Source organism: Sylvia atricapilla, chromosome Z, assembly GCF_009819655.1.
Source record: "Sylvia atricapilla isolate bSylAtr1 chromosome Z, bSylAtr1.pri, whole genome shotgun sequence".
Taxonomy (NCBI): Eukaryota; Metazoa; Chordata; class Aves; order Passeriformes; family Sylviidae; genus Sylvia; species Sylvia atricapilla.
Genome location: NC_089174.1, coordinates 81,233,317 through 81,260,014, shown reverse-complemented (window position 1 = coordinate 81,260,014; position 26,698 = coordinate 81,233,317). Strand labels below are relative to the sequence as shown.

The 26,698-nt window shown below is 36.5% G+C and overlaps 1 protein-coding gene across 1 annotated transcript in view; it reads left to right on the top strand.

Moving 5' to 3' along the window:
* The window catches only part of JMY (junction mediating and regulatory protein, p53 cofactor), a 64,386-nt gene that overhangs the window by 31,645 nt on the left and 6,043 nt on the right, over positions 1 to 26,698 (top strand). Inside the window, exons 3-10 of the mRNA XM_066338713.1 lie at positions 780 to 930; positions 2,782 to 2,951; positions 7,077 to 7,242; positions 10,572 to 10,759; positions 17,444 to 17,530; positions 20,029 to 20,124; positions 21,352 to 21,904; positions 23,490 to 23,800. Of these exons, the coding sequence (XP_066194810.1) occupies positions 780 to 930; positions 2,782 to 2,951; positions 7,077 to 7,242; positions 10,572 to 10,759; positions 17,444 to 17,530; positions 20,029 to 20,124; positions 21,352 to 21,904; positions 23,490 to 23,797 (1,719 nt within the window). The 3' untranslated portion in view covers positions 23,798 to 23,800. The remainder of the gene's footprint in view (positions 1 to 779; positions 931 to 2,781; positions 2,952 to 7,076; positions 7,243 to 10,571; positions 10,760 to 17,443; positions 17,531 to 20,028; positions 20,125 to 21,351; positions 21,905 to 23,489; positions 23,801 to 26,698) is intronic.

The window sequence follows — 26,698 nt, the reverse complement described above, 5'->3', positions numbered from 1 at the left end:
TGAAATATTCAGGGTCATACAAAGTTATGAGCACTTCAGGTTTTGTTCAGCTTTGCCTGTATTAGTAAGGTGTCTTCTTGACTGATAGATATGAAAAATATTAATAATTAATACTTTATTGCATGAGCAGGCTTAGAGTTTTTAAGATATGTAAGATATGTGGTCTGTTTTAGTGTGACAGGTTTGTAAAAATTCTCAGATTTGGGAGAGAAAGCTGTATTTTTATTAATTGTGGAACTAAGTCCCAAGTCTTTTAGTGCTTTCAGACAGCTGTGACCTCAGAATAAAATTGCCTTGCTCTTGGCAATGAGAGGATATTTGAACTCTCAGGCACTAGGAAAGTATACTTCTTAAAGTCATCTATAGCAACTAAAATTGCTACCCCAGCACAACCCAGGTTGCCAGCTTCATTCTGATTGAAGAGCATTTATTTACTTCAGAATGAAATAGTTCAGGCTGGAAGAAAACCTGGATAAAGCACGAAGCATGCAGGTAATCTGCAGGTAATAAGATACATAATAAAAAGATGCTGACAAATCAGACTTATATGTGTAAGTTTTATGTGTCCAGTAAGAGCAATAATTATGAAAGATGGATGTACTGTTTCAAGAAGACAGAGTGCTTCCAAAGAGATTTTTCTGAAGAGTTTGTTGAATAGAAATTGTGGTGGTAGTTTTATCTCCTATTTGTTTTATTTTCTTTCTTAGCCCTGAAACTGTTTGCTGTTGGCAGAATAGCTGCAATTAATTGTTTTTAATTATGGGCTGATTTATTTTCAGATCTCAATAGAGAATGACTACCTAGGCCCCAGAAGAATTGAGAGTCTGCAAAAAGAAGATGCTGATTGGCAGAAAAAAGCACACATGGCTGTGCTTTCTATTCAAGATCTTACAGTTAAATATTTTGAAATAACAGCTAAAACACAAAAAGGTAGTTATTTCCTGTCATGCTATATACATCATGTAAAAAATTAAATTATTTAGTGATTACTATGTTCTGCGTTGTACTGTGAGTTTTTTCATTAATCCTTCATGAGGAAAATGCAGTTGTCATTCCTATTTGTTTTTTTCTTCTATTTGAATCTTTCACCTGTAAACTTTTTCAGAACATCATCAGAGGTGAACAGAATTGAAATTTTTGTAGAAGTTTTGCAGCCACTTTCTCAACATAATTCTATTAGTGGTATTCTGTGTTTGCAAAGGATTTAGGAGCGTAGAGTCCCTGGTGGATTCTGTTTTCTGTGTTGGATATAGCAGACCCCCATTGTAAGTGTTAATTGTCTTTCACTTAATTTCCTTTTCTAGTCTTCCTTGCCTTACGGTATTTTTTTTCATGGCTCTAAACATTAAACATTAGCAGCTCAGTTTACCTACTCAGTGAAAGCTGCTCTGTTGTTCAGAAGCCTTCATGGATGTAACCTTGGCTTTTCTGTGAAGAATGTGATGGTCTTAGTAAAAAGTGGTGCAGGAAAGCAAGGTCAGATGACTTGGTATGTACACCTGTGCTCTCATACTTGTACCATTTTAAATCAGATAACCAGTTTAATAGGGCAGACAGACCTTTTTCTAGTTCACTGGCTGTTTGCTGTTGGCAGAATAGCTGTCCTGTTTTTGTCCTCCCCTGACTGACTGCAGGTCCCTGTTTCTTTCTTTGCCTTGGTGATAGTGATTGTGCTAGACCCACAGGAGAAATCCTTTTTTGACTGGTAGGTTTCTTGTCATGTCTGTATGTGACTGCTACATCTGACTCAAGAGATACAGGCACTGCAAATTTACTCTGTTCGGTGACAACCCAAGTTAAAGATAATGTTAAATTTCACATTAACATGTGAAATTGGGTGACTTTATAGGTTAAAACATGTTGGAATAAATTTAATTAGAGCAAATTCTAAATGTACTCATCAACTTTGCTCCTTTTCTAGTATGACCAAGGCAGCCAGTAAGATACACTACTAGTTGATAAGGTGTATTTATAGATATGTACTTATTGGTTTTCTTCATATGATTTTTTTATGTACAGCAGTCAGGATTTGGGAGAAAACCAGTGGAAGGTGACACACCTGAAGGCTGATTACAGCCACAGATGTTTAATATACAGGTTATTTTACCTGGGTTTTTGTGTTTGGGGTTTTTCTTGGCCTCCTGCTGATCACAGGGTAGTCTTACATACCCAAATATTAACAGATGGCAGAGGCAAAACATATGAGAGCATAAAGGTGTTTCTTATTACCTAAGAACAGCATGCAATAGCGTGTGGTGACTGAATGCCACCCTTTTGATTCCATTACTTTTGTGGCTTTTGCTTTGCAAAGCTAAGTAAAATGTCAGATGACCTATATATTAACAATGGTGAGAATCTTTTATGTGTCCACCTAGATGTTATCTGGGGCCCAAGAATAGTAAATCTGAATCAGGCAAGGGACTCCTGCATCTTGAGGTAAAAGATAGATGTTGCTTTGATTTCATGCAGTGTTCTTACGGAATTGCACTTGAAGTTAAGCTGAAATCTTAGTTTTGAATAGTAATTTTTTTCACTCTTCAGATTCATTTAAATTTATGACTGTACTATAAATGTTATTAAGGTAAGCTGGAGATGTTAGTAACTGATAATTGGTGGTTACAGAAGTGGGGAAAATTTGGGATGCAGTTCAAGACCAAGTGGTTGTACTCATGAGATTTTATTAAGTACAAATGTATGCTTTTTTTTTTTTTTAAGCGGGATCACTAGTGGTTTGAAAGAGTAGACTAGTAAGATGCCTGGCTTTTTTTTTCCTTTCTGTAGCTGTGTATGATCGAATGCGAGCAGACCAGAAGAAATTTGGTAAGGCAGCATGGGCAGCAGCAGTGGAACGTATGGAAAAGCTTCAGTATGCAGTTTCTAAGGAGACTTTGCAGTTGATGCGTGCTAAAGAAATCTGTTTGGAGCAGAAGAAACATGCACTGAAAGAGGAGGTAAGTTCTCATGCCAGTAAGTAGAAAAATTAAAGCATATAGAAAGAAGCACTGTTAGACAAACGATCTTGTAATGTAGGTGTGTTGAGTTTTGTGCCACTTACTTATGTTTTCTGTTCACTTTTTCCTGTTTAGTCAGCCAGAAACACAGTTTTTGCTGTTGATGTTCATAGCTGTCCTCTGGGATGAGTAAAATGAAGAGAAAAGATAGGACAGAAATTGGCTGCTATGTAATCTCTGCAGTTTAGCTCTCAGAGGCATGCCCATCTTTTCAGAATAGCTCTGACATTCTAGATGGAAGGTGTCTAACCATTACTAAATATATGGGTAGCTGGATGGTTATGTTGCACTCTCTTTCTCTGCTTACCTTAATTACTAAGGCAATCTTCTAGAGGGACTGTGCTAGCTACACTTTTCCTGAGAAAAGAGGTAGTGCATAAGAGTGCTTAAATTCCTTAGCAGGAAAAAATCCATGTTTATTGGGTTTTATGACAACTCCTCAATAGTAACAATACTACAAGTTCTCTTTTAAACTTTGCTACCACATGGGTGTTTGGTGTGAAGAACTTTCTGTCATAACGTTAATGTGTGTTCTAGCAATTAAATGATTGTTTTAGGAGAACTTTCCAAACATTTCAGCAAAATGTGACTAAACTGATGGTGCTGTTATGAAAAGGTTATCCAGAGAGCTCACGACTTCAGCACTGCAAAGGCTGGTAGGTTTGTAAGGCTGATAGACTATGCATCTATTTTAAGAGCTTCTGTGGAAGACAGCTTGATCTGCGGGAAAGAGAGAGTACATACAAGACCCACAGGACAAAAATAGGTTTACTGCATTTCAGTGCTCTTTAGATTTGGCAATCCAAGAGTTGTCTGAAAACCTGGGTTTGTCAGGCTGTTGTTAGCCTTAGCCAAGGCTTGATGAGGCAGTCCAGTAGTACTAATTGGAAATATATTGAATATTTTCAGTTAGAGCAAATGTGCATCTGCTTTTCATGGTACGTCTTATTTTTCTCTCTGTGGAGACCTGTGAATTTTTGTTGAATGAGATCTCAGTCTGGTAAATGAGTGAATGTTTGGTCTGATATGCTAAAGTATTAGGGGCTGCACAGGATTCATTGCGGTATACATTGGGATGAAAGTGCTGAGCTGCGAGTTTGGGGTTTTGGGGACAGAGAAATAAAGAACATCTAGTGGGCATGGTGATTTGGATGGTGTATTACAAGGTATAGGGAGCTTTGAGTCTGAATACAGAGTTGAATGTGGGAAATGTGACTGGGAATCGCATCTTGGCAAAGAATGGTGGCAGTCTTATAAAGAAAATGTTTGTAGAACTGAAATTCTTCCTGGCAAAGCATTTAGCTACTATATTCTAGAGGATAAAAACAGGGTTATTTGTTTGAAGAGACTAAAATACTCTAGAAATTAATACATTGGGATTTTAGGTGAGAGAAAAATGACAATTCAGAACAAAGACATGATATGACTTTTTTTGAGGACGGTGTTGATGTTCAGCAGGTTGTCTATGGATTTTTAAACATTTTGTCTTGGAAAAGAAATTTTTAATGAGGGTATATTGTGGTTTGAAGAAATGGCTTTAAACTGAAAGTGGATGGGTTTAAATTACATATTAGGAAGAAATTCTTTGCTTTGAGGGAGTAGCACTGGCACAGGTTGCCCGGAGAAGCTGTGGATCAGCATCCTGAGAAGTGTTCAAGGCCAGATTGGATGGAGCTCTGAGCAGTCTGGTGTAGTGAATGTCCCTGTCCGTGGTGGAGGGCTTGGAACTTGATAAAATTTCACATCCTTTCCAACCCAAACCACTCTATGATTTGGTGAATGCAACCACCCTCTGATTGGTATGAGTGCAACAACAAAGGCTGTAGAGATTAAACTATTTGCTTTCCTTAAGGCAGAAAGTTGTGGCATTACAGGAAATTGAACTTGGATCTCCTCACCTTAGGTTTTTTGTTCCACTGCTGTGGTGTTTTAACCCCAGCCAGCAACCAAGAGCCATGTGGCTGCTCGCTTGCTCCCTCACATTTTGATTTAAATTTGGGAACATCTGTTTCTAAGAAAAAAATATTGTGAAGGTTTGAGTCAATTTTACAGTTCATGGAAAAAGGGAAGCTCTTAGGTGTGGCCATGTTTAACACTACCTTAATTTTAAAAAAACAAACATTTCCCACACTCACTTCCCTCACCTCCAAACCCACCAAATTTTGCTGCATTTTTACAGTGATGAAACCCTTGAAAAATGCTAATATCCTGCCTGAACAATAAACATTATCCCTCCTATATGGAAAAACTGGAGAGTTCAAGAGATCCAGTCCTCTTGGCTTGACAAGTAGGCTGAAGTTCATTCCAGTTATATGATCATTATGTCATTTATTGTTCTGGTCAAATTAGTAACTTAATATAGATGCACAGTAATAAAATGGCATAACAAGACATTTTTGTTTAACACTGAACTTGAGTATATACATGATACGTTAATGATTTTAAGGTTTCTGGTGTTCACTTAAGGACTTACTGGAGTTTTCAGACTAATAGTTGAAATACAAAAGATGTATACAGAAGTACAAAATACAGCAGAAGAAACTTAAAAATAGAAGTGATTTACAGATCTTCTGTCTGGCTGTCTCATATGGAAGTAAGTATAGCACACAGAACCATTTGCATTAATTGAGCCTTGAAATCCCTGTCAATTGATACTGATGCAAGTGCTAAAAAGCATACATGCCTAAAAAAGAAAAAAAAAAAAAAAAAAGGGATAGGAAAAATTTATGAATTAAGTCCAGTAAGTCTGGTTTTTATAAGAGTATAAGAGGCAGCAGTGTGGTTTGAGTTGTGCTACGGGGTGTGCTAGAGGCTGATGAATCATTCTGAGAAGCTATCATTGCACTCACTGCCTGTTATGTTTCATCTTCCTGGATTTTTGCAGTTAACAGCTTTTTCCTGAAACAGGGTATTGAGTAAAATGGATCATTGGTTTAATTCAGTACACATATCTTTCTAGTTTAGTGTAGTCATAATTAAATGTGTATGATAAATAAAACTCAACCCATTTGTGGCTATTCGTTATAGAATGAGTTTTACAGAAGATAACACCATAGTTAGAGAACATGCTAGCAAATATTTTTGAAATATATAGCTAAATATATTTTTGTATTTTTGCTTGGTAGACATCCCTTTTTAATGACTGACTGTCTGTAATATGAAACTGGACATTTCTTCTGAATAATAGGGTGGACATGTCACAAATCTTCATTAAAATTTACTATTACTTTTATCCAGTATCTGAGAGAAACTATCAAATATACATATTTTGAGCAGGTAAAGAATTGTGATGTGGCCCCAGCTCTTCTGCATGCAGGTTTTAGAGGTGCATGAGTTCTGTCCAAACTGAGCACGTAAGATTTCCTTACATGCTGGTATTTCTTAAATATGATCTGAACGGCTGACTGTATTGAGCAGATAAATCTTGTTTGTCTGAATGAAAGCGAATGGCTGCAGTTCACTTTGGTTGTGTGTTACTTTTCTATTCAAACATACAATACAAATGAGTACTGAAATATATATAAGTATTTTAATCTGTGAAAGACTCCAGAAAGAGTGGAACGACTAAGTTGTCATTACAAGATGATCAGTGCATGTATTTATCCGTGTTTTCACATCCTTTCAAATATTTTCCTCAGTTCTGCTTTTGCAAGCTCTATCTGTAGCTTTCTAGATCCCTGCTTTCAGATTCTTGGGATTGAAGATAGGAGAATTCTAATTTAATTATGTACCTTCAGAGAATCAAGTGTTAGAGTAAAAGAGTATGAGGGATGTTTCACATCATACATGACTTGATGCTTAACCGTCACAAAACATAATTCAATGCCATGGATTTATTTCACTGCCATGTAGAAAAAAATGTCAAACATTAAAGGCATCTTAAAGTGTGTGTCTGATCAGAATGTATCTTAGGGACTTGATGTGTTCAGTTTTAACATATTACATTTACTGTATCAAGATACAAGACAACATCTAGCTATAATCATGAAGTCTGTGTTTTTGTTCTCATCATTATCCTGGAGTTGTATTGTTTTTGTTTGTTTGTTGTTTTCTCTTTTTATTTAGATGCAGAGCCTGAAAGGTGGTACAGAAGCCTTAGCCCATTTGGATCACTTAGAAGCTGATTACTATGATCTACAGCTTCAGTTATATGAAGTGCAGTTCGAGATCTTGAAATGTGAAGAGCTGCTCCTGACAGCACAGCTTGAAAGCATCAGAAGATTGATGTCAGGTGCTTTATTTATTTAAATTAACACATAATCTGTGAAAGATCATTTTCTTCCTAAGAGTCCAAGGAAGCCTGTGGGAATTGAAATGATAACAGATTCTTTGCCATGTGAAGAGCTGCAAAAGTACTATTAAATCAAAATTTACACCTGTTTATAACGCAGATACATACACATACAGAAATTCTGATATGGTCCCCCATTGCCTCTCTTGGAAAATTACATATAAGACACACAAACTATATAAGTTTTGAAGAACTAAGATCAGGAAGGAGGAAATGTCTTAATTACTGGATTTGTCTAACTAAAAATACACAATGCACATTGATATTACTTGTTTCTTGAAGGTGATTTGCTTTCAAAAGCTAAATCTGCAAATTGGATTCCTTTTGTTACACTTGAAGCTCATACTGTTACCTCAGATTTCGAGCGTCAATGCAAACCTTATACTTCCAGAACTGACTATCCTACTAACACCTCATGTACTTAAAAACTGGGGAAACAGTGCCTGTAGATCATAGAGCATTTTTCAATCCAGTTCTGTCCTTTAGACCTTTCCATCTTTAATGTTTGTATTTAAGGAAGCTTTGTTTTTAGAGTGTAGAGTGTAGGGCTTGCATAAAAAATTTTGCTATGGATAGAAGATACTAAGAGAGATCAGAAGCTGGATTGTATTATGAGTAACTGCTGAAGAAGGGGAAAACACAGGTATCACAGATTTGTCTCTAACATCAATCTCCATTCTTATGGCTTGTGGTGGAAACAACTATTAACAGTATGTTTGGAACATAAGGATTAGAAAGTTTGTAAATTACTAACTGAAATGTGGCAGCTGTGACTGGATGTTTCTATGGAGAATTAGTTAGTGGTTTTGAGGTAGATAGATTTTGGGCTGGGAAATTGGGCACGTAGTTTTGGTATTGAAGGCTTGGTATGGTCTGCTTACTTATGAATGAAAGAAATCCCCTGAACAGGAGACCAAGAAGAAATGCGTATCAAAATCCTTTGTCTTTGGTGTAGTGATAGTAAAACCACTGGGCCGTCAGAGACTAAGCTGTAAAAATGTCACAGGGCAATACAATTTGTCATTAATGTTTTCTCCAGAAATCTCAACAGAGCCTTCAACCCACAACCTAATCCAAAATAAAACCCTCAGTCAGCTAGTTCCTTCCCTCCTTGTCCCTTCCTTTGCTCTTTTGAATTTGTAAGATATTGTTTAATAATAAATCCCAAACTATCCCATAGGGCAGAAATGAAAACTGCAGTTCCTAAATGTGTGGGGACTGTTAAACGCATGAAATTACCTTCTCAGACTTTCCTTAGGTAGATAGAAAATTAATGTGAAAAATACTGTGATGTGGAAATGACTGAATATGTTTGAGGCTGTTCAGCGCCAAATCTAAATTCAAGCGTCTAAAACATTCAGTGGTCTTTTAATATGTGTTGTTTCCTATGATGTCAAAAGAAAAGCATGGTCTGTTATACTTTCTTTTTAAAGAGTACTGATAGTAGAGTAACAGACTTTGATTTTGCACATCTATATGATTTGAAATTCATGTGTGCAAGCCTGGTGGATGCTGTTGCTTCTCTTGTCTTTGACTGTATTGGTTCTGCAGAGCTAGTTCAGAGAGTTCTCAATGAATATTTTGAGAGCATGGTTTGAATTGACTGCAGTTGGTTGCCAATAACACCTAGAATAACATCTTTGCAAATTCAGCAAAGGATCTGGAAAGGATTAAGTGATAATAGATTGCCATATTATGAGCAACACTAGTAGTTTTTCACTGTCATTAAGCAAATACCTTCATTGAAATTCTCAAAACATGACTTTACTAGGTAGAATTTACAAGGGTTTTTATCTTATTTGTATGAAGTATACATACATTCTTATCAAAATGGTTTTGTAATGGGGGGACTTGTATATTTCTGTCTTTAACTTTGCATCAAAGTCTTCTAAAGCAAAATTCAGCTGTAAATTCTCTGGTTTTATAACTGCAGGGTGAAATATAATTGTCAGCTGTGAGTCTTCATCTTACTCAGTGGTATCTCAAAGAGAGTTCCAGTGGCTTGGCAGTTTTTGCATATTGATGAAGCTTTACAGGGTTTTTATTTTTTAAACTGAGTGCTGAAGTGAAGAAACTGTTTGGTATGTTTTATTAGCTTTTATTGTAAGGTGAATATCTTGCTATACTTTATTGTCTGGACCTGCCATGACTTCTACTGAGCTGAAATTAGCATGGCAGGCAGAATTCTGGTTGCAGCAGAGACTGTACACACAAATAACATGAAGTGACAACAGCTTTTATAATGGACTGTGTACTGAGGAAAATCCTGTGCCTGTCCCCATGTATCCAAGTAGCTGAAGTAGAAGAAATTACAGCCTTTCTGAAAGTAGCTGATAGAATTGAAATAAGAAATTTTGGTGTTCCTGTAGAATAGGCACTTGACAGACATGCTGGCTGCATCTGCCTGTTTCAGACAGCAGTAATGCATTTCCTTCTTGGTGTATTACAAATATATCCTCCTTTGTATGCCAGTGGAATAAAGAACAAGAGGTCTTTGCTGCATCTTCATCCCAACATTCTTCAAGGATTTATAATCACCACTCTTCCCTTCTTGGCAAGAGATGAGAAGGCAGCATTTAGAGATGAGCTCAGTGTTATTCCAAATGCTTCACTCAGGAAGCTAAAAATCATGAGTGTTGATAAAACTATTAGTAATTACCTCCTTTTCAGGCCTGTAATGCTTTGAAGGATTGCACTGAAATTGTCTTCCCTCCCTCCCAGAAGCAGTGACTGGGACATCAAAAACCTGTGAGAGGATTTTTGATGTCCTGTTGTCTGAGTCCCCTAACACGAACCTACCCGTTGGTTGTAACAGAAGAATCTCATGCCAAAAACTTCAGATAGTCTTGTCTATCCTGAACTTCATGGTGAAGACCAGAGAAAATTTCTACACGCCATGGGTCTCTTGTGAGACCCAAAGACATGTGTGGGCATTGTGTTCAAATTAGGCCACATGTAACAGCTCTACACTTAGAATTGCATTTGTGTTTTAATACTCTGAGCTTGCCTGAATAGCAGGCTGAGCTTCATTGGTATAATTTCTATTTCTCATAAAGACTTCAAAGCTGTGTAGTGCCTTGCTGTTTAATGTTTTTCCTCTGACCTACTGATTTTTAATACTACTCCTCTGAAAGGGCTGTGGCATTCTTCTGCATCAAACTTTAACTCGGTGGGAGGGTTGTTGTTGAGGAAAAAAAAATGTTAATCAAATACGAACCATTGATCAAATACAAACTTTAGTTTTTTTATTGCTGACATCTTTAAAACAGAGAAGAGAGATGAGGTGGTGTATTATGATACTTATGAAAGTATGGAGGCCATGCTTGAAAAAGAGGATATGGCAACATCTGTACACCTGCAAAAAGAGGAGCTGCAAAAGTTACAACAAAAAATCCGCCAGCTGGAAGCAAGGCGTGGACGTATTTCAGCCAAGAAAGCCTACCTCAGAAATAAGAAGGTACTGTTTAATTGGGGTTTTTTTGGATATAATTAGCAAATTTAATAAAACTTCAAAAGGTTTCCTTTCAGATACAGGTTTCTCAGAATTTTTGTGGATTACATTCATTGTTTGCTAAAAGTTGTTTTGCAGAATATTAAATAAAATAGCATGTATTATTACATTGATACATTTAAGACTGTTTACCTTTCTTCTAGCTTTAAAGGAACCTTCAGTTACTTTGAAGTCAACAAATAAACTTGTATTAACTAATCAGAATACTTTCATGTGGGAAGTACATGCTAGGATGAATGTTTTTATGGGAGTAGTTTTGTATGTTTGCAGAAGAGAATTTGTAAGTATGTTTCCTACGAATGAGTTCTATTTTCATTCTCTTACCCCATCCTTTTAAACTTACGTTTTGTGTTGTTGGTACTCTGTATTTGGCAGCTCTGTATGAAATCTAGTCTATATTCTTAACTTGTAATTCTAGGTGTGCTATTTAGGTCAAAATTCTGAGAGACCATTGTAGTAATTGTTAGAAGATAGGTTCCACCCCATACTATGTACTATAAAACAATGCAGAAATGCCAGTGGAGGCCTCAATTTGGATTAGGATGAATGGTCAGTTTGGTTGTGTGTTCCCAGTCATGTCCCTTTATGTGAAATATTACCTCTTCGTATAAAGAGTTCTAGCAGATTGACAGTAAACCCTTCAGGTCTTCCCTCCACTTGGTAATTAATATATCTATTTCTGTACCTAAATCTGAAGCATAAAAGAGCAAATGAAAAGTTGTTGATACATTTTATATGTTGGATTTTTTGTATTTTGTCAGCCATTGCCTGGTTTCTAGTTAACCCACTATGGAGAAGACTGCAACTGAAGTATTAGAAGAAAAGTCTCTTGTTAGCTGATTATATGAAGTAGCTTGCTTAGTCATTCTGTTTGTTTTACATGAGTTTGTAAAGAGAAAAAGTATCAGGAACCTTGTTAGTGTTTTAAGTAAGTGAACTTACCTGTTGTGTTACACTAATTTACACAGGCTACAGCATAATACTGTATTTTTTTCTGGCTATGAAAAGAAACTGCTGGCACCTTACAAAGTAGACAAACCTGTTTAAAAGCAACAGGCTGTTTGCTGTTCTTTGCTTAACTTGCTGGAGTTCACAGGCCAAGAAGAAACCCTGGAGCAGGAGTATAGATTTTTTAGCATGCCTGTATATCTGTATAATGATCCAGTCACCTTCAGTGGCTCATTTGTTTCAAGGTTGTGCTGTGATAGAATGCCTTGTTTAAGCTGAAGAAATTGGTTTTGGCTGTAGCAGTAGTAGCAGCAGCAGCAGCAGCATGCCTGGCTGTGCACTGTGACAAGATGCAAAGCTGTGTACAGTGGTGTGTTGCTCGTCTGCATCTGCAGGCAGGAGTGGTACAGTTACATCTTCTCAGCATTAGAAGATAGGGGATAGCTGTGGCTATACTGCTTTCAGGATCTGAGGTAATGTGTCCATGTGGAACTTGGACATTACATTGCTCTCAGAACTATTTCCAGTTCTCTTACTTATGTCATTGCCCAGCACAGCATTCTCTGCAGTTGGGTCCTGCAGGGAGATACTTAACTTCCAGTTTCTAGAAAAATCACAGTGTAGATCAATGTGTGTTTAAACTTGCAGGAGAAGATAAATTATCTTTATTTGAGCAAAAAGAAAGGGCAGAATCTGTTGTGTGCCACTGTGTGCCACTTGCTGGGCAGAAAAGAATATGGCCATTTTTTAGCTTATCTTCTTGCTGCTGGATAATGCAGTATCCTCCTAAGCTTTCTAGCAATTACCTGAAAATCAAAACTCATAGATTTGTCTCATTTTTTAAGCAAGCTTTGTAATTTTCAATGACTTTTCTAGAGATAATGCAAAGTATTGTTAATTATTTTACACTATTTAAGGTGCCTGGTGTGAGTATTTGTGGGAGAAAAAAAGATTGTTGCTCTGAAGAGTTTGCAGGTTAAATCACGTATGCAGAACTAAGATACAGATGGGATACAAAAGCAGACTGTAGATGGTGAGAATGAGGGCAGTGATGACTGAATGCTATGTGAAGAAAAGTGACTTTTTGAGGGTGAATATGGAAAGTACATACTGTATGGTAAATCTCTCTGTCTGTCTCAATTAAGAAACATTTGTTGTTGAACTGAGATGAGGGTGTACTTAATGCTTTTCAGATGGTGTTCCTGTGTTCCTGACTTTGCATGTTTCAACAAAGCATCTTAAAACAGACTTCTAAACAGGTGTTCTGTTTTGGAGTGGATTGGTGGGTTGTGTTTTGTTTTGGTTTTTTTGGGTTTTTTTTTTGTTTTGTTTTGTTTTTTTTTTGGTTTTTTTGTTTTTTTGTTTTGTTTTGTTTTGTTTTGTTTTGTTTTGTTTTTTTGGGTTTTTTTTTTTTTTTTTTTTTTTTTTTGGTTGTGGTTTTGTTGAGGTTTTTCTAAAACTTGTCAGTTCTATAGTTGAGAGCAAAAGTAAGCTATGCATTAAGTGGTGTATAGCTCAGTCTTGTGATATGTTTAGAAATTACAGTGCTTTCTCATTATCAAGATTTTGGCAACTGAAGATGCCCTTAGGACAACATTTCCTTTCTAGCAGCAAATAGCAGAATTAAGGAAACAATAGGAAATTTTTCCCTATCAACAGTTTTATTTTTTGGAAGAAGGTAATTTCATTATCCAGGTATTTGAAATTCTTTTCTATTGAGGAGATAATACAGTGAAAGGAAATAAATTACTCTTTATAAGGTAAGACAATTTGTAATTTAAATACAAACTTCAGTGACCATAGTATCTATTTTGTTTTTCAGAAATTCCTTCCCTAATTTTGCAGAAGATGCATCAGTTTTTCAGTGATGTCAAATAATTGTATCAAGCTTTTATTTAGAAACTTCTGTTAAAGGTGTATTAGAAACATAATTCAGTCATGGCTCTAGAATAACTGAACTGGCATTTTAAAAATTCATGGTTTTACAGAGTTTGATATTTTTTCAGCGTACTACCATGAGTATAAACTCTTTATTCTCTTTTTTTAATACAAATCTATTTTCATTTTTTAAACAATCATTTCCTGATGTACCTTTGTGTTGATGACAGTGAGTTATTAAAAAATGTATTTTTAATAGCAGTTTCACCTTTTTTTTTTTTTTTTTCCTTATTCCAGAGAGCTAGCTATAGATTTTTCATGCAGGAAATTACTATTGTTATGCCAGTCTACCCCCTGCTGGCTACACATTAGTATTAATTAGATTATCATATGGAACAAGCAGCTGATTTATTAGGGAGCTAGATTTATAGCAAGAATCAAGGTAAAAAAAAAGGCATAGAAGGCATCTCGAAAAGAGTCTTTGAAAAACAGAGCTGTGATGACATTGCCCCTGGGAAGAGTATTCCTTATCCCAAGCAGACTGGGAGAAGCAACTGGTTGTTGAAGCTGTTTAGGATATGTTCTTACCGTGTGCTTTCATCTAGGAAAATTCCTTCACGTGTCTTTGTGTTCATTTCATAGGACAACTTTAGAGTTTGGCAAGCCCACATTTTAAAGCACAGCCCATGCCAAAATACATGTTATGTAGGTGCAGTGACAGCTGGCGTAGGATTATCAGTATTCTGTTATTATTACTATTACAACAACAGCAGCATAAGAACATAACTCCACTGAATGCTTATAGTAAAATATGGGTTTTGCACATGGAAAGCTAACCTTTTAATTGGGCTGTTTTTTTTAAGCTGAAAGCAAGACTCACTGGAACTATTTAGATAAAATGCTAATGCAGATGTTTTTTACGTATATTACATGTTACTTATCTTAAACATTGTAGTTTATCTGGTAACAAAGGTTGAAATGGTTCCTCAGCTCTTTTTGTCTTTTTGACAGAAGTACAATTTGATATTGTGAAATCAGTCAGTTGATTAAAGGAAGAAAGGGCATTACTTCTTGTTGCTTTCCCAATTTCTTACAGTTGATTGACATATTTCTTGAGATATGAAATATGGCTCTTGAGAGCCACGTTCAGTGGCTCTCACTGGACGTAATTTCACGGGGAGGTGGTAAAATCATTCCTGGAGGTGTTTAGAGGTGTCTGGATCTGGTGCTGCATGATGGTTTAGTGGTTACAATGGCAGTGCTGGGTGGACAGTTGGACTGAATGATCTTCTGAAAGAGACTGAAAGGTCTCTTCCCAACCTGATGATTCTGTGATAATGTGCCTGCTTCCCAGTGCTTATAAGTAAGGGTTGCCTTGCATGTGCATTAGGCTGTGTATTCCTGCTCATACACCAAATTATTATGTTTGGTTTTGTTGTTTTGGTTTTTTTGCCAGAAATCGTTGGTATATATTGAACTTGTCATCTGTTGTAATCATCCAGATAGTTTTCTTAATGCTGCCATCTGGGTGTTTTTTATTTCATGCTGTGTTTGAAGTCAGTTAATCTTGTCTACAAGTACACTTAAGCTTGTCTACAAGTAGAACCCTGCATTTGTCGCTCTGAAATTGCAACCTTTCCTTTTTTCTTAGACCATTTCTGTAATTAATTAAAATTATTCAGATTTCGAATCCTGTTCTGCAATATGGTTTCAGCCCCTAGTAGTGGTTATTATTATTTAATGTCAAAGAAATCTAATTACTTCGAAGTAGGTTTTTTTATTAATACAAAGTCAGCACCAAATATATTTTGGTCAGGTTTGTCCTCTTTGCATACTTAAAATACCTTTTACTTTAAGTATTTAATCAGAAAGGTTTAAATACTGATGCTAAAGTAATTTTTTACATAAAATGGTGTCCTCCGAGTTTTTGAGACATGTGAAAAACCCAAACCATGCTTAACTTACATTTTCTTATTGTTTTATAATATTTAAAACCTTAATAGAGAAAAAACCATTAACTAGCTATGAGTATTACAGAAAGTTATTCAGATTCTCTATTAGCATTATGTAGCTTGCTGTGTCTTTGAAACACAGAGATGAAATACTACATATTTTTGCAGCTACAAATTAAATTGATTGACTGTTCCAGGATTAACTCTTTTCACAAGGGGATAAACAGCCTCCAGAAAGAAACACAAAACCCAGCAGTGTTTGGCTGTATATGTTGGTCCTGTTACAGCACGTCCAGAGTAGGTCCACAAAGATGATCAGAGGGTTGGAGCACCTCTCCTATGGCAGGAGGCAGGTGTTGTCCAGCCTGGAGAAAAGAAAGCTCTGGGGGGACCTGGTGACCTCAGGACAGCATTTCAGGACATAAGAGTGCTTATAAAAAAAGAGGAAGAATGACATGGACACTTTGACATGGACAGATACTTTACATGGACAAGGGGGAACAGTTTTAAACCAGGAGAGATTTAAATTAAATAGCTGTTAGAAAGAAATTTTTTTTACTTTGGGGGTGGTGAGCTGGTGACACAGGTTGCCCTGAGAAGTTGTAGATGCCCCATCCCGGGAAATCTTCAAGGCCAGGTTGGATGGGGCCCTGAGTAGCCTGGTTTAGTGGAAAGTTCCTTGTCTGTGGCAGGGAGGTTGGCACTAAATGAGCTTTAAGATCTCTTCCCAGCTAAGCCATTCTGTGGTATACCTCTGATGAAGGTGGGACAGTATTTGCAGAGAAATCTTTGCTTTTGTCAGTTACCTGTACATAGCAGCAACCTTGATGGTTTTAGTCCTATACAGGAACACTGGTTACTTTTTTATTTGATCAAAGCTTGTCAACAGATAACTTGCAAAAGAACAGCTTTTTCTGCATTTTTAAGCATCCAAAATAGTGAGGTTTCTTGAGTCCCTTCCCACCTTATTTTTATGCTTTACTCTACCAGCTCCCTCAAGCAATGCTTTCAATGACAAAGTTTTTTTCTGGATCTACCCAGAAAGTCATACTGAATGATACTTGGGAACTCCATTAGCTCTATCTGGAGTCACACTTCAAACTGCTAACATTGCACCTTCTTCCACAGCTGTGAGATTTGTTTATGTCTGTATATCTGACTTTTTTCTAGTTCTGCATGGTGCTTGTACCAGGTCTAATTCCGTTGCTTGTACTGTCCAATTTCCTGGCCCTCAGTATAATCCAATGAATTGTCTATCTACTTGAAGTTTGACAGTCAGCTTCATGTCAACGGTTGTAATATAGCCTAGTAGATTGTTTTTTAACTTATTCTTATTTGCAGACAATCTAACAAATTCTTGTTTTAAACCAGGTGTTAGAGATGTGAACTCAGTGTAATAAATGAACATGATGGATTGTAACAACTTTATTCCTGTCTGTGCTGATAGTGCATGGAACAGATGAACTGACACCTGTTAATGGGAAGCTGTCTATTTGTCTAAACTGAAGTTAGTTATTTTCCATGTGTGTAAATACATGGGGTTAAACAAGGGCTTTATGAAGTGTTGACAGATGGGTGGTTTTTTGCCACTCTTGTGCTGGTACTGTAGAACAAACTTCACAAGCAGCTGTCACATGGATCTGTTCTTTTGATAGTTAAAAGTAATAAATTTGGGGTTTTCTGGCTTGGTTTTCATTTTTTTTTTCAGTTAGAGTTCTTTGTAAGTTAAATGAGCTTGTCTGAAAAAGGCTTTGCAGTTTCTATTTTTTTAGGTGCCATTTGCTAAATACGACATTATGTAAATCTGTATTTAAATTGCATGCTTTATAGTTTATATTTTATGTCCCTGCAGGAGATCTGTATTGCAAAGCATAACGAGAAGGTCCAACAGCGTCACCAGAGTGAGGAGGAGTACAAAATGCACCATACTGTTCAGCTGGTAAGTTTGAGTTTTGTGCTGTTGAGCTTAGCCTGTCATTAATAGCTTGCATGCCTCATTATACATTAATTAGGGGAGCATTCAGAGTGTGATAGCTCTTTCAAAAGATGGTGTGTATTCTTGACCTTTGCACCATGGATTTCTGTGTCATATTATTCTGGTAAGGAGAGACATGTAGTTGTGTTAGGAAGACATGGGAACCAAGCAAGTAGAATGGTTCTTTATGCTAAAATGGACAGTCTGAGTGATTTGTTATGTACATCTCTGAGTACCGTGTATGATGATAGGAGTAAGGAAATGACACGTATTTATTCTTGAATCTTGATAAGCTTGGTTGCTACTTTTCTTCTTTTTACTGAAGCAATTACTGGAATTATGTTGCATAAACTTGTAGTTCCAGATGGGTGCTCCATGATTTTTTTCATAGTCTCATTGCAGAGAACAGACCAACTCTTACGCTGTACCTAGTAGACCTACCATAAGAGTATTCAAATTTTGGACTAGGTCTCGGGAGCTGATATAGTATCAATATTTGATAAAGATCACTGACAAAGATGGATTGAAATCCAAGTCTCTTTAATTCAGGCTTCAATTAGATTAGTGAAAGTGATTCTGTTTCATCCTTATACATTTTTAACATTGATATATTTGTCCAGGAAGTCAGCTGCATAATTTATTTTATGGAAAGGCTACTTGTCAAAGGCAGTATGTATTGGAATATTCTTTCAGGAATTTTAAAAAAATATTTTTTTCATCAGTTCTTATAATAAGGCAGAAGAAGACAGAAGTCTACTGTGTGGACTGTAGCCCATTTATCAGTATTACAAATAAGACTTGACAAAGCCAAAGGACTTCCTTGTCTCTCAGGTGTTGTAGAGGTTTATATTACGGAATTGCCTGCTTGACTGATATAAAGAACCTTATGCTAATTTTTTTGTGTTTGTGTGGGATTTTTCTGGTAAAAATGGGACTGAAAAATTCTAGCATTGTGGTAAAATAGGTTTTAAATTACTAGTTTTCATTAAGAATTTTGAAAAGATAACTGTTAGAAAATTTTTGAAAAGGTGAGTCCAAATTTGAAACCAAATAAAAATTGGAATTTTACTTAAAAGTGGAACAAAACCAAATAAGCAAGTCTCCCAAAACAAAAAGAACCCCTTGAATTTGAGACTACTTCAGGAAAAGTTTGATCTGAATGCATATGTAACATTCAGGTACAGTGATAGAACGACTTTTCTTCCTTTTTTTATGCTTCTGTTCCAACTTCTTCTTGCCCATCGTTCTTATTTTCTTTTACCACATGCTTCTCCTCCTCTTCACCTTTTTCTGCTTTCTGTCCTTACTATTTTTTAGACATGTTCTCATCTTTCTCTCCCTACCACATCTATACTTCCTTTTTTCCTTCCAAATCGCAGCAGTTGGCTTTTTATGGAGGACACCAGACTTCTAGCTGACCTATGCAAATGGCAGGCAGACTCTGCTTTTGTGGTGACTGAATGAGAGTAAAAGATTCACAAAAGTGATCAGAATTTTTGATTATGAAGATACACTTTCAAAAGTAATACCGAATGCTGTGACTCATCCTAAGAATTAAAGCTGCTGTTTCTGCTCAGGGTTTTTGCTTTGTGGTCAACTGTTACATCATTTTTCCTGGTAGCTTCTGAACTTGCATGCAATGAATTTCACCTTCTGGTAATCAGCTTCCATTTCCAGTAAATTTGACTGAGGAGTTAGTGTTTGTTTGAAAGATGTAGTAGCTCTGCTGAAGTTCTGTAAGAAAGAATGATTAGTTCAGGGAGATGTATCCAATGGTGTGTTACTGTAAGATAAAATCGCTGTACAAGAGAAAACACAACTGTTCTAAATGTGAGGACCTTTAAGTAAAGTGCAATGACAGAAGATCAAGCTGGATTAAACAACAAAAGCTGGAGTAAACACAAACCTGTATTTACTGTTTTAAATGTAAGTGGGAAAACATTTACTTAATTTGCTCACTGTTGGGTTCAAAACTTTTTGATACTAAGTTCTGTGAATTCTTGTACTTTGAAAATACTAATATGACCTGTTTAAATGGGCAGCCTTGCAATTTGGACTGTCATTTTGTTCTTGGAATGAGGGGAAAATGGATACTGCTTTGCTCTCTGGCTAATTTGTGCAATTTTAATTCAAGGGGGATTCTTGAAGTATAGTATTCTGTCACTTGCTGTCTCTCATCTCTTGAAGTAACCAGTGTTCCAAGTGTTCCTATTCAAGACTGAAATATTTTTTTACTGCGCTTTGCATTTCTTTGAGAAAACAAACTACAAAATATGTACTATTTTTAATAGGGAAATGTATACTTTTTTTTAAGGAGAAGCCAGAGGCCAAGTTTTGAAGTTAGGTTTATTTGAGAAGTATCTTTTCAAGTAACCCTTCACATTTAGGAGAAGAGTTTTTTCTAGTGAAGCCAAATAGAGCACTGGATGTAATATTCGTATGTTTTCCATATATTTTCTCAGAAACGAGATCAGTTGCAAGATGAAGAGGAAAGAAAGAGCTCCTGGGTTAGTCAGGAACGACAGAAAACCCTGGACAGACTCCGTACATTTAAGCAGGTAACAGAAGAACATTCATTCTTGTCTGGCAGTTTCCTTTCCCCCAAAACATTTCCACTCATTCCAGTAATAGCATTCACTGTGCTATTAGTGATTCTCTTTCATTGTATCATTAACTGGTCTTTGGAAGATTCACAACAAAACATGGCACTGGTGGTAACAGATTCCTCTAGCTGTTGCATTCACAGTGCCTTAAATTTTTATTCCCTCTTACACCTCTATATCTTGTGACAAGATACTTGGCAAATGTTCCTGAGAAGTATAATCTAAACAGTACTTCCCACAAAGGGCATTGTCATCTGACATGGCCCCCTCCTGCTACTTGCTAGAGTACCTGCCCCATCTCATTTCAATGGAAGCATCAGAAAATGCATAGAAGGTGGAATGAAGGGGAAAGAATAAGGAAAGGGCTGAAAGTGAAAGAAAACAGACTGTATTGGTGAAAACTTTTTGTTGAATACATTAAAAAAAAATAAGGGTATGAGAAGTTTCTTTGCTGTAAAGTTGTTTTCTTCAGCAGTGTACTCTTCATGTCATTATAGCCTGCAAGACTCTTGAATTCTGTAAGTTCTGTAAATTGAAACAAATTTACATTTTTTAACCAGCAACTGTTCATGAGCTTTTTTCTGTTAACATACTAATATTGTTACCTCTTCTTGCTTTAGGCCTACCACAATTGTGAAAAAGGTATTAGACCTGTCTTTCAGAAGCAGCTTAATATTTTGTTTTAAAAAGGCTATGGATGAAACTAATATGAAAAGATTGATAAGAGGCAGCAAATTTAAGAAGTAAATTAAGTCTGAAAATCTTTGATGTTCTCAAGATATATCTTTTAAAACAGTAGTATTAACACTGACCTTAATTATTAAGCCAGTGTATTAAGTCAGATTGGCCTGCACTTGTAGAGGGAGCCATTGACCAGGTTTAGAAGAGGAAAGCAAGAGGGAATTTTGAATTTTAATTTCCAGAAGAAAACCACTTTTGAATATGCAGTTTGATTCTAACCCATGTATTTCACTGACTAGACTAATCATACGTAAATTGTGGCTTAAGTAAGAATAAAAACTAAGAATATGAATTTTTTTTTTAATAAAGCTGGGGATATATTTGCTTTGGTTTTATATACAAACCAAAATGAAAATTGTTTGTCAGAAACGATGGGTACATAAAATCTAAAATATTCTATTGCATGTGCTTACATAACTGTCAATGCCTTATTCACTTCAGCGGTACCCTGGGCAAGTGATCCTGAAATCAACCAGACTGAGGCTGGCCCATGCAAGAAGAAAATGTGCAGCCAGCTCAGTGCCCAGTGTGGAGCAGCCTCAATCTTTGCCAGCAGCCATACAAGTCCAAGAGAAGAGTGAAGAGGTGGAATTGGAAAAAGCAGTTCAGCCTTTGCAAGTGCGGGAATCCACAAGCCTAAAACAACTTCAAGATGTCTCTTTGCCTCCCAATGGCGTTACCTCTGAACTGCCCAGTGTTAGCACTTCTCCACTCACCAGTGACCAGCTGCAACCAGAGACTGCTACTGGAGAGCAGCTCCCACCCCCTCTGCCTCCACCACCTCCGCCTCCGCCTCCACCTCTGCCCTCCAAGGAAGATGCCACCAAATCCTTAGAGAAAAGTGACAGCTTTACTAAACGTCAGAGTGTGGAGAAGGGAGTGCAGCACTCTTCTGGTGTCCCACCAGCACATCTGTTTGATAGCAGTCAGCTAGTCAGTGCCAAGAAGAAGCTTAAGAAGACTGGTGATCTAGAGGGTTTACAGAGGAGGAGAGGTACTGTTTTAGTTTCTGCATGTTTAATTTAAAATTTGCCACTATTAATTTAAAAATTGTAATATACATCAGTTCACCTTTTGAATTGCTGTGTAGGAAAGTGTATGCTGTGATTAATTTATTATTAATGGGAGAGTTGCTAAATCCTTTGTAGCTGAGAGATTCTGGCAACTCAGACACAAGGGGTTTTATGACAGCGTGGCATACTTCAGTGGGAAATACTTGTGAAATTGAGTCTACACTATACCCTGTTAGATGAGAGAGAAACCTAAGTGCTGTTGAACAGAATATTTACATACCTACATACTGCTAGCCCTGCAGATGTTCTGGGTTTCACCTGAGGATGCAGTGTTCTGTTTCAAAACAGTAACAGTAATTTTTGTGTAGTCCTGTTGTTTATTTTACTAACTTGCATTTTATCTTGCAATTTTGTATAAAGCACCTATTGTGTGTGCATTTCATGTGTGTGACGCATATGCGTCATAATATGACAAATATAAATCCAAATCAATCATCCCTTTTAAGAATATTGTTAATGTCTGCAGCAGCACTATACCTGCTGAGATGTTCCACGTTTTTAAGTGGCTTCAGAAATTTGTCTGTGTATCACAGACAGAGACTTTACAGTCCGTCCTTCCTCCTTCAAATGTGCAGTCTTGTATATTTTATATCTCTCTTTTGATTGGATCTTTTTTCTCTAGGCCTTTCTCTAGGCCTATTTCTAAGTGCAAAACAGGTTTTAAAAAACACATTGTACAGTGTACAAAAAAGAACTGAAGATGGATATGTATTGATTGAGAAGTGCTGCACAAATTACATGCTATTGTATACGAGGTGTTTAAACTTTATTTTACTTTATTACAATGCATTCTGTAGGATGAAGATCTTGCCCACTCCTGGTTCTTCAAAGAGCCAAAGTCTGATTTTTATTTTTGCGGAAAACTAGTTTCAGGATTAGCGATAAAGGAAAAATTTGCCATAAGGAATTATCTCTGACTTCTTTCTTTTTGTTAATTATAAGGAAGACAATTTTTATAACTCTGCTGGGATTAGATGCTAACAAATACATGAACCCAGTGAAGCAGGAAAATGCATAATCTTGCAATTGACCATACTGCTGCTTCCCTTGCTGGCTTGTAGAAATAGTTATGCAGTAGGTAAAATTAGTCTAAAAATGCAAGTGGTAAGAATGGATCACACAGTCTAGTGCCTAAGACATGTACTTGTTACCTGAGTTCTGAAGTAAAAAAAGATGATGCAATAAACACCTTCATTATGTTAAATTCCTTGCAGTTTATTCTATTTTCCTGGCTGCAAACAGAAAAGCCATATTGTTAAGGAAGTTTTACTTCTTGATAGGAAGTTAAGTGGTTGCAAAAATTACAATTGTCTGTATAAACCAGTTCTAACTTGGTAATAAGGAATATTATTTAGAGGCTAAAAGAGTATTGAAGCTACCATTATACTTATAGTATGGGGCTGTCGCATTAATAGTATGCAGGTACTTTTTGGTCTGTAAGAAATAAAAATTAAGACTGATAAAATTTAGTGAAAATAGTACTGAAGGTCTTTTGGTTTGCTGCAGTGAGTTCCCCGATGGATGAAGTGCTGGCTTCCCTGAAACGTGGCAGCTTTCACTTGAGAAAAGTTGAGCAGAGAAGTCTCCCTCCTTTTCCTGATGAAGATGATAGCAATAACATCTTGGCACAGATCAGGAAAGGGGTGAAACTGAAGAAAGTACAGAAAGATGTTTTGAGAGAATCCTTTACAATTCTGCCTGATACTGACCCTCTGACAAGGAGCATCCATGAAGCATTGCGAAGGATTAAGGAAGCATCACCTGAGTCAGAGGATGAAGAGGAGAGTTTGCCTTGCACAGACTGGGAAAACTAACCTGTAATTAAGCCACATTTAAAGAAAATATTTCTGCAACAGTTTTTTTTTATAACAGTAGCAGCTAAGCCTCAGGTTGTGCATTCTAGGAAACTTAGTAGGAATGTGACTAAATTGACTTCCAGTGTGGTAAAACATGCACATATGAATTGAGTATCACTGACTTTTCAAAGAATTTAAGGTTTATTATAAGGAAACTCTTTTTTAGACAGTATGTTAGCCTTTTATTCTTCCAGTACTTCTGTTGATTATTGACAGGACTTCTCCTCAAAAAAGCTGTATTTTATTTAGTAAATTTGAAGGGACAGGTCCTAGTTTACAAAAAAAGTTTAAAAAGCAGCACAATCACTCTTGGATGCACCTTATACTTACTTTCTAATTATTCCTAGCCTTGTAAAAATGGGGCATGTCATATAATTTCAGACTGAGTAACTTCTAAGTGAGGGACAGTTAGGTCTGAATGCTCAGCAGATTGAAATCTCATGGTTTTGCCCTGAGTGACTGACTTCTTGACGGCTTGGTTTCAGTCTCTGAAATCACTTACTTAATTGAATTTCCAAGCTATAAACAGTAAATATACAAATACAATTTATACTTTTGCTTGTCATATGAATTCCATTAACTTGCTTTAATACTAAGCTACTGTGCCTGAAAGTACAGATATCGGACTTCATCAGATGAAATTAATGATTTCAGAACAAACCAAAAATTGGCAAGAGATCAGTTGTCAAAATAATTTAAATACTGCATCAGTATGGGTACGATTCAAGATGGCCGAGTAATGATACACGGAGCTCCAATTCCTTTGGAAGGAATTATAGCAAAGTTCATTGAGAGACAGATTCTTTTTATACAGTGTTTTGGTAAAATGGAGAGGATTGGTCCTTTAGGGCACCACCTTTTTGTAGACATCTCTACCAGTGAGTTGGAAAAACACCAGCTGTTGGGAGGAGGATATGTACAAGATGGTTTTTGGTTCCTCCGTATGATTTCCCAGGCCAGACTGAGAGAGTTCTGTCCTTGGCTTTCCCACAGGCTTCAAGGCACTGCCTGGAGCCTAAGAATCCATGTTCTGACCACTGTCAGTTCCACACATCAGTAGCACAAAGAGATTTGTGACTGCAGCAGCATAGAGCACTTCTCTCTTGTGGCTCTCTTCTGTTACTGACATGGGAAGGTTCCCGCTAAACCTAAAATTTGAAAAACCAGAGGTATGACAATCTGTAAAGAAATTAAAAATATATTTAGAAAGGCTATTTCAACAGAATGGAAGACAAATATTTGCAATCCTTGCAACACAGTTAACAGTGGAAAAAAGATAACGTTTTTGAATGTTCACAATCCAGCATTTCTACCCTTGGTAGTTGTTACCATAGCTGGAGAATGACTGTTGGTAAAGTGCTACAGCTGTTTAAAAACTGATTCTGACTTAGCACATCATCTGCTGAATGTTCTTGTGGTTATGAAATACTGGTTATGAAATCTGTTGCATTGGCATGATATTTTCAAATTATAATATTTTAAATTTTTGAAAAGGAAAATAAATGCTGCCTTCTATTCTTCATGAACTATCTATTGGCTACCCTAATGATTTCACACAGCTTAATTAGGGCTTGCTTCTTCCATTCCATGTCAAATATACTGAGTTTTGGAGTTGAAACTCTAGGAGTGGAGATGTGCTTAACTCTTGCTGAAACTCCAAGTGAAAATAATTTTGCTTTCATGTTAGAAAGAAGTTTCTTTCTATTCTTGCATACTGAAAACTCCCACTACCACAGCCCTTCAGAAATCAAGTGACAGCTATAAGAAAAGACATGTCTTGCAAAGAACTTGGCTTCCTTAGTGCAATTATTCTAATTTCCTAGATAACGGATCAAATCTAAACTTTGTGATTTGACTTTGATTTTAGTAAATATGTCTGACTATTTAGAATTTTGCTTGCAATTTTTGCTTCCATTGTCATTGCCACACAATATAAATGTATTATAAATATATGTTTTCCTCTGCTATTCACAGCTCCATAAAAGCTCTGAATGCAGGCTGAAAATCACTGCCACACATGATTATGTTTGGGACATAACCAGGACAACAGTCCCTGGTTGTTTTCTCCTTTTTACTAGACTACATCCTGCTGAAGTCCTTGGACCAAGTGAAATTACTTGGACCTAAAAACAGGATTCAGTGTTAGGAGTATGTGCTTCTTGTTCTTAACATATCTGGGACTTGCTTTCTCTTAACAATGTCATATTTTATTACGAAAACAACCCTGTTTTCATTAGGTGAAGTTATTTAACACGTAACAGTTTAGATTGAAAATGGTTGTACAGAATAGCTCAGAAAATAGCTCAGAAATAGCTATACTAACAGCTCAGAAAAAACAAGCAAGGCCCTTACTATCCAAGCACATGAAATAATTTGAGAGAGCAGAGATTGAGACAAAGCCCTTGAAAAACTCAACTGAATAAATAATTTCCATATAGATGAGCATACCTGCTTGAAGATACAGACTGGTTTACTAGCATTCATCATACAAGAGTAAAATAATGAAAATCTGTTGTAGAAATAGCAAGCTTGTGTTTTTTACTGTAAGGTTATCCACTTAATATCATGCTTTAAGATTGACCTACTGGTTTTTAACTTGTAGGCTCTACATATGCCAAAATCAGTAGCATAGAGATTTTAGGTTGGCACACATTTTATATGAATTATGCTTAATTATACATACATTTGTATAGGCTAAATGTAATGCAATTATTTGCCTTACAGAATGAAAGCTAAATCTGATACAGTGATATATATTTATTAAGTGCCAGAAAGTTCCTTGATGTAAGTGAAGGGAGTATTAGCAGTGCTCAGTGAAGTGGTTTCATTAATTATTGAAGTTTGAAAACAAAACTAATA